The 8,862-nt window shown below is 35.9% G+C and overlaps 1 protein-coding gene across 1 annotated transcript in view; it reads left to right on the top strand.

Moving 5' to 3' along the window:
* Positions 1–1,290: 1,290 nt before the first annotated feature.
* Positions 1,291–8,862, top strand: part of LOC125666508 (leucine-rich repeat flightless-interacting protein 2-like) — a 31,927-nt gene continuing 24,355 nt past the window's right edge. The window contains exons 1-2 of the mRNA XM_048899670.2: positions 1,291–2,242; positions 8,678–8,764. Of these exons, the coding sequence (XP_048755627.1) occupies positions 2,159–2,242; positions 8,678–8,764 (171 nt within the window). The 5' untranslated portion in view covers positions 1,291–2,158. The remainder of the gene's footprint in view (positions 2,243–8,677; positions 8,765–8,862) is intronic.

Raw genomic sequence — 8,862 nt, 5'->3', positions numbered from 1 at the left:
ATATTCCAGTTTTTCGTGCCCCATTTAGTTTTTTTTATCCCGTTTTTCGCGCCTCATGTAGTTTTTTTTTTTTTTTAGTATTCCCGTTTTTCGCGCCTCATTTAGTTTTTTTTTTAATATTCCCTTTTTTCGCGCCTCATTTAGTTTTTTTTAATAATCCCGTTTTTGGCGCCTCGTTTAGGTTTTTTTTTTTCAATATTACCGTTTTTCGCGCCTCCTTTAGTTTTTTTTGTTGTTGTTGTTAATATTCCCGTTTTTCGCGCCTCATTTAAGTTTTTTTGTTAATATTCCCGTTTTTCGCGCCTCATTTAGGTTTTTTTGTTAATATTCCCGTTTTTCGCGCCTCATTTAGTTTTTTTTTTTTGTTTGTTTGTTAATATTCCCGTTTTTCGCGCCCCATTTAGTTTTCCTTCAGTGCTGACATCTTCGATCTTCTAAAGATTCATGCTATCTGTGAATGAGTTTGAATGGCACCACCTGAACACTTGTAACTCAGCGTCACTTTACCGCATCTTCTGTTGAATAAAAATCTAAAAAACTATTTTAGCTTAAGTTTCTCGTAATTAAGAGTGATGGATGATTTTTGTATGATTTTTAAACACGTTTTAAAAAAAAACCGTTCAACGTACATGTGCTGCACGCAGTCTCCGTTACATTTTTTTACCCAATATTTGGTCTTTTTAAAGTGTTGCTTCTGCTTTGAAAACAGAAATACACGTAACCCATAAGGGAGTATGGGACCCGCTAATTAATTAGTGTGAAGTATAATGAATGGCTTATGCTTGGTGTCATTCCATTCTAGTACTTAGCGTAAATTGAATTGCTCACAGTAGGAAGTCCATGGATTTCTGCACGAGGAAACAGAGAGCGGGGGTGGGCAGTAAACAGCTGGTTAATTTGGGGCCTGTCTTGAATATGAAGCCTCCTGTTTATCCATGGCGAAGCCAAGCCCCCGAGAATACTGAGTCCTGCCATATTAAAATATGTGTTTTATCTTAGTGCTTTTGGCCATATATACTTCTACATCATGTAGGCTATAAAAACGTGCCGGGGTGGGGGGTGGGGGTGGGGGTTAACACCCGGAATGTCAGCGCAGGATATCTGTCTCTGGTTCATAAGATATTAGAAATCTTATTCTTAGGGATATACCTATATAGTAAAGGCCATATTGCTATGCAATATAAGATTGTTTAGATAAATAAAATAGATAAATGAATCTGTATTTTTAAAGTCGGACATTTATAATCAACGATACCGACTTGCACACGGATGTTTGCGCTAGGGGGTCTTAATTTTGTGGGAGGAAACCGGAGTACCCGGAGGAGCTTATATCTTATCTTAAGAAATCTGTTTTAAAACACATATTTACTTCAACCAAGAATATTTTTTAATTTATTTTTTCTGAGCACATTCTATACAATATTATGATACCGTAACTATAAATATAATAAGTCAACCAAGAATATTATAAGACATTGCTTGTCAGTGGCGGATCCAGGATTTCAGAAAATAGGGAGGGGCATTTTGGGTGCCAAATCATATATATGCCAGCAATGCCTTGATAAATTGTGACAAAAAGGGATGGGGTGGTCCCCCGTGCCTCTATAAATACGCCACTGCCCACGATTCAGGTATTGTGGTCTTTTTAAAAGCACAGTGCAATTGGTTTTTTGTGGGTTTTTTTTTTATCTGTAAGATAGTCCATCAAACGAACGATAACTCGTACAATAACAACTCAAATTACGACATTACGACAATGTCATTATTTTTTCCCTCCAGAAATATGCACATGAATTAAATTGATTCAGATTGTAATAAAACGAATGGATTTTTTTTAAATAGTCTGATTTTCAGTAGTTTAAAACTGCTATGGAGGTATATGAATTTTTTTTTTAATATGCGTACCAAAAACAAGCCACATTTCCGGTAGACAGACCCGAAAAAAGAAAGATGGCTGAGAAGAATTGCGGAAGAGAGAACTCGAAAATGAAAGTCACATGAACGACTTTATGTATCATTCTTGTGTTACAATCTACCGGAAATATGTTTCTGATTATAAATTAAGGTTTAGTAAAAATATAAATTTAATATTCACATAGTTTCCTACAAATATTTAACAACGCCTGTCGGTTGTAAGAAAAAAAAACCCAACAAAAACATGAGTTCTACGTCTGGACGCCATCGGTCGTCCACGCGACAGTATTCAGCAGAAGAGCAAGCTTTAAACCAGATCTCAAAAGAGGTGAGTAAAGCGGGGCGTGCTGACTAAATACTGTACAATGGTGTTATCCACACCTGTTATAGTTCTGCTGCCTTAGGGAGACACATTGCTGTAGAGAGGGGCGTTAGACAGGTCCAGTCCAAAGACTATTTCTACCTACGTAGCTACTTATAGCTTCCTAGGTATTTAAACCTACTTAAAGTACCTACTTTTACCTGTTTTTAAAAATATAAATGAATAATAATTAAGGTGCATCTTTTAAACAGGTCAGTAGTTTCATGTATCATGTTGTGGATGTGCACGGCAAAATTCGGGGTGTAAATTTGAATACTTTACGAGGGTGGAGAATGTAGAGGAATTGCATGAAAAATCGCCCCAAAAACCATTATTGTAAAAATGCATGAAGGTAAACTTTAGAATTAATACAGATTTGTAAGACATTCTAGACTTCTTATCACATAGCTTTGATCCTAAGCTCCTAGAACATGGAACTGGGTGTAGTTATTGATGCAAATTTGAAAGGTTAGAAAGTAGTCATTTTTTGTCCAATATTTTTGTGGTAATTCTCGTCAGTGTAAGTGAATCAAGAAATTTGGTACACGCCATATTGCGCCTTTCCTGCGTTTGGCCATGAAATGCAAGTAAAGGAAAAAAGTAGGTAAAAATAGCTACCTAGAGTAGGTTTAAATACCTATGTAGCTATAAGTAGCTACGTAGGTAGAAATAGTCTTTGGACTGGACCTGTCTAATGCCCCTCTCTACAGCAATGTGTCTCCCTAAGACAGTAGATTCAATTTTGATTTGATTTTTTTTCTTAACAAGAATATCATCACTTGCTACCTTAATCACTGGTACTGTTGAAGTTTAGTACGTTTCAAATCGGTGCAAGGTTTACAGTGTTCTAAACATGACCTTTCTGCACTTAAAATTGACTCAAGATTTATTCAATTAAACTTGATTTGTCTGTTGGTGTAAACACAACATAAGCAACACAAATCACTCACTGCATGAAATGGAATAGTACGGGAGATACTCAAACATGTCGGGCAGCAAAAAGCTTCTGAATTTTATTGGACACTTTGTCTCAATGGGATTTTTTCTACCGGTATGGGAATGGAACGGATACCCATTCAATGTTGACAGCAGTAATGTGTAATCCTGCAGTGTCCAGTGATTCAGATTGGCGTTGGCCATCGGCAAATGGCTGATAAATATTGAAAATGGCCGACTAAAATTCTCCAGAAAGGCCAACATGGCCTATGAAATTTTCGTTTTTCGGTCAATACTGCTGATCGTTTTTAGTGTTTATTGGCCACAGGAAAAATTGGTTTGTCTTAAAACAAGTACTCAGTCGATCGTTTGTAAAGAAGATTTTGATTGGTTTTTGAAAAACTCCCCTTCCAATCAAAATTACTTTGAGATAAAAAGAAATTGGTGCCCCTGTTGATCTCGCTTGTGTTTGCAACAATCAGCGGGGAACCAGTTTTGAAAAAAATGGCTTCAAAGAAGAGAGTCTGGTTTGATGATCATGATTGGCAACAATTCCTATTAAACGTTAGATTTTCCGGTTGCGGTATATCAGTGCTTCATAACTAGGAGGTTGTGACTTCGAGTTCCGCTCGTGCCATAGCCGCATCAAACCTAAGAAGTAAACATGGTTAGTGATTACTCCGCCGCCAAATGCTCAACATTTACTAAATTTAGAAGTGAGAATCATGGGTCTTTCGGATGCGACCTTAAAAACGGAGGTACTGTGTCGCGGTAGGCATTGGAACGTTAAAGCACTCTCACTGCTATGGCCCTCAGCGCTAAGCATAGGTCTAAATTTGTAATACTTCACCTACAACTGGTGACGTCTCAATTATCGACGGAATGAAAAACAATCAAACAACAACAACAGCAAACAACACATTGTAACACAGGAACGACCGAGAAGAATTCCGAAAGAGTGGACTGCAGTTATGATAATTAAACTGAAGAACTGAAAAAAAAAAGTCAGTTTAATTTTAAAGTTTTGAGTTTATTTTGCAGCATTGCTTCACATGTATTTAGGGCCTAAAGTTTTCATGGAGTTAGGCCAAATGGCCAATAATTTTTGTATCATATAGGCCCTTTGTCCCATCAAATTGCATTCCAATCTGAATCACTGGTGTCACTTGATCAACATGAAAATTGATTTTTATATGCTCGACGAGGACGGGACATGTTATGGACTTATGATATACTGCCGTCCGTCTGTTTGTTGTAAGCTCCAGGGCCCATATTTGCAAAATATCTTGTGACTAAGCTGAGAAAAAAATTCTGTGTGATAAATAAATACCGATCACAAGGTCATTTAGTATATATTCAAGTTTTAAACCATGGATGTACTTTACATATTAATTAATTCAAGAAAGTCTACAAGTGATGAAAAATAAAGAAATTACCGTGTTTCTAAATTTGGATTTTAGTTGTAAGATATTTTGTGAATAGCTGTACAGGATTTTACAATGTGGTCACCATGATGAGAGAAAGGTGACTAGTGTTTGTCAAGGTCAAAGGTCAAGGTCGTAGAATCAGTTAATAGGAAGACTATGTACAGCGATTTTTTTCTACCCACTCAATTGGGAAAAATAGCGTCAAAATCGAACAAATTGGGAATTTTCTACAAATGTATCGGCAAATGATTTCAACTAAAAGAGAACAAAACAAGAAGTAGTCATCTCTTTACAGACTTTTTTACGCTAATATTTGCTGTTGTGAGACATAAGGAATCGTCATAGGCTCGTTTTAGAATCGTCGTAGTTCTACAAAACACGCGCACTGCCATGATCTGTACTTTTGATTTAATACCGGAAGTGGACATTTTAGTTAATTTGTACAACGTTTTGAGACTAAATAAATTACGATGTCTGCAGTCTATATTTCGGCAAGTAAATTGGGAATATTTAGTCTCAAAATTGGGAAAAATCAATGGTTTTTGACATTGGGAATGGTACCGTTAATCGGTACCAGTTATATAAGGAAAAAAATTGCTGATGTAGGCAGAATACAGATCAAAGTACTGGAGCTAGGATCTTACAACTGGTGCATTTAATCACCATGATGAGAGGAAGATGCCTACTGTTTTTGAAGGTCAAGGTTATAAAAACCTTGTAGGTAGAATACAGACTATACTATTGGTACAATGGAAGACACAATAGGAAAGCCTTGTAAGCAGGATACAGACCGAATCGTCGGGGCTAGGACCTTCAAACTTGGTACACATACACCTTATGCCAAGCAGAGGATGTCTATTGTTTCTCAAGGTCAAAGATCAAGGTTGTAGTATCACTTAGTAGAAAAACATTGTTTTCGTTTTCCAGGTTTTTTTTCTGTTATGAATACAGATATTTTCCTGAATTATTTGTTAGAACCTCCCTCTCAAGAGAAATAGATAATCAGTTCACATTTTAACAAAATTGGTACATTTTGACCTACTTTAGGGCTAAAAGTAGGTCAAATAGTTTTCTGAAATTTTTTCTTGTTAATGGATACAGATATTGCGCTGAAGGTCTAACAGGTGTATGTTGTACCGTTTGTGGTACTCTTGTTAAAAGATCGAATCACATGTGAATAAGAAATGGACACAAAGCCAATCACAGGTTTACGAAGGCCTCATGTGACAACTTTACTACAGGTTTACGAATGCTTCATGTGACAACTTTACTACCGGTTTATGAAGGCTTCATGATTAAAATTAGGTAGACTTGTGAATGAGTTGCCACATGAAGCATTCGTAGACCTTAATTGCTTAACCTTGTGTGCAGACTGTGTGTGAACTAGATAAAAAACCAGACTTCCTTACATTTAAAGGACAGAAAACTGAGACAAGTTTCTTTAAAGTAACAATTCATTTCTAATCTCAGGAAATTCTTGTAATGTGTTCAGTCAGCCAAAATGCAAACATGTTATTTGAAAAATTAATGCAAAGTTATTTTACTTGCACATAGAGTAACGCATTATTGTTCTTTTTCTATCTTACGAGGTTATTGATTTCGTCTGAAATCTTCGGTCTTTTGTGTTTCCCGCTGTTACCTATTGCATTATGGGATTGCATGCTGTAGAACAAGGTGCAGTACGCAGACTTCAATAGACAGACATTAAGCAGGTGTAGACTAGTCGTATTTTACTCTGGGATGTTATTTACAGACTTCAATATACAGACATTAAGCAGGTGTAGACTAGTCGTATTTTACTCTGGGATGTTATTTACAGACTTCAATAGACAGACATTAAGCAGGTGTAGACTAGTCGTATTTTACTCTGGGATGTTATTTACAGACTTCAATAGACAGACATTAAGCAGGTGTAGACTAGTCGTATTTTACTCTGGGATGTTATTTACAGACTTCAATAGACAGACATTAAGCAGGTGTAGACTAGTCGTATTTTACTCTGGGATGTTATTTACAGACTTCAATAGACAGACATTAAGTAGGTGTAGACTAGTCGTATTTTACTCTGGGATGTTATTTACAGACTTCAATAGACAGACATTAAGCAGGTGTAGACTAGTTGCATTTTACTCATTACTCTGAAATTTTTATCGACAAATTAACAATTTTCCTCACTTTAACCAAGACTTTAAAAACTTTTCCAGGATTTAGCAAGCTTTTGAATAACAAACATTTGTTTATGTCTTGATGTTCCAGTAATATAAGAAACCCCTGTATTAATATAAGAAACCCCTGTATTATTGTAAGAAAACCCTGTATTAATATAAGAAACCCCTGTATTATTGTAAGAAACCCACTGTAATATACACTGTACAGTAAGAAACCTCCTGTCTACATCTGACGTACTAATTAGCAGATTGATTTTAATTAGTGTTTGGAGTTAATTAACTCTGGGTTAGAATACTCCAGCTGTATTTATTATATATTTGATTATCCAATGTCTTGTAGATGTACATGATAACAGAATGTGATGATAGTATATAGCAGATATTTAGTGTGTGTTACATGTACAGGCTTATAACACACCAGAGACCGATGTTTATGTGATGTCTTTACGAGCGATTATGTGGATTATCGTGATGTGGGTTCCTGGCATTGTTTTATATATTAATATATATATATATATACAGGTAATGTGGGCCTGCTAAGTTTCTGACAGGGATTAAGAACTGTGTTGTAGGTGTGTCTATTTATAGCACATAGTCTACAGCATAATACATCGTAATTAACAGAAAACTTTACCACATGTAAACACACCTGCTTTCGTTTATCAGAGCTGTGTGCAATTAATTCATTCAGGAAACTAATAAATACAAAGAGGGGTCCGATTGTGGGGAGGATCTGACTGCTTATCACAATCTTTATCCTTGGAAACTCATAAATAGGGAGATCATTTTTTATGTGAGGAGGATCTAAAAAAAAATTTACAGGAAGGAGTAGATGAGTTATTTACATGAACAGACTAAATAATTATTAACATTAGGGAAGTTAATCACCGGCAGTGCTTAATTCACAATTATAGTAGTGCTAGATTTGGGAATACTTTCATTTACAAAATACAAGATTTCTCTATTCTTATCATATAGCTTTTCTTTATAACCTCGTCCCCGCATCAAAGTTTTTTAGGGGGGGGGGGGTTATATTTCAATTCATCTGTCCATCTGTCTGAAAGCTTTTTCTGTAAGGCTAGCTGTTCTACTGTTTAACATTTTGAAGTTGTTTTTGTATATTGGTTCTAAATAAAACTTTGTGCCAGTTATTTTCAGATTGACTAGTTCATAGTTGAAACGGATAGTTTTTGTTGTGCTTGTCATATTTCTGTACATTCTGCTAGTATTAATGTATGATCGGTTTCACCTGATGTGAGTTTGTCTGATTTTCACCGATCCATTTTGTGGGACAATTAATTGGTGTCTTTTTTGTCTGTCATTTTATCTGAATTAATAAAATTTATGTTTATATATATGGAAAATGAATAAATTTTACCACATGGAGATCGAAGATTGGGGGGCATATTGTTTTTGTCCTTTCTGTCATTCTGTCTGAAACTTTAACCTTGCTAATAACTTTTGAACAGTAAGTGATAGAGCTTTGATATTTTACATGAGTATTCCTTGTTACAAGACCTTTCCGTTGGTATTAAACCTTTTGACCTTGACATTTAACTTACTTTTAATTTCTTTTTACATTGGTCATAACTTCTAAATGGTAAATATTAGAGCTTTCATATTATGCATGAGCATTTCTTTTGACAAGATCTTTCTACTGGTACCAAGATATTTGCCCTTGTGACCTTGGCCATCATTGGAATTGGCAATTATCGGGGGCATTTGTGTTTCACAAACACATCTTGTCCATGATTTCACAGTTATGTCTGGCACTGTGGGAAAACATTGTATATAGTTGTTTAGGGAGGGGCAATGTATTTTGGTATTGTCATTCTGAAGATGATGAATTTATTTGTTGCTTGTTTTGACAGGCTGAATCCAGATTAGCTGCCAAAAGAGCTGCTCGGGCCGAAGCGCGAGAAATCCGAATCCGGGAAATCGAAAAACAGCAGAGACAGGTGAGCGGACTGATTTTATTCTGTATTCTAGAGGCATGTCTGTCCTGATTTTATTCTGTATTCTAGAGGTGTGTCCTAATTATACCCCCGAATGAAGT

This window comes from Ostrea edulis, chromosome 10 (genome assembly GCF_947568905.1).
Source record: "Ostrea edulis chromosome 10, xbOstEdul1.1, whole genome shotgun sequence".
NCBI lineage: Eukaryota > Metazoa > Mollusca > Bivalvia > Ostreida > Ostreidae > Ostrea > Ostrea edulis.
The sequence above is the reverse complement of the archived record's forward strand: the minus strand, read 5'-3'. Positions and strand labels throughout refer to the sequence as shown.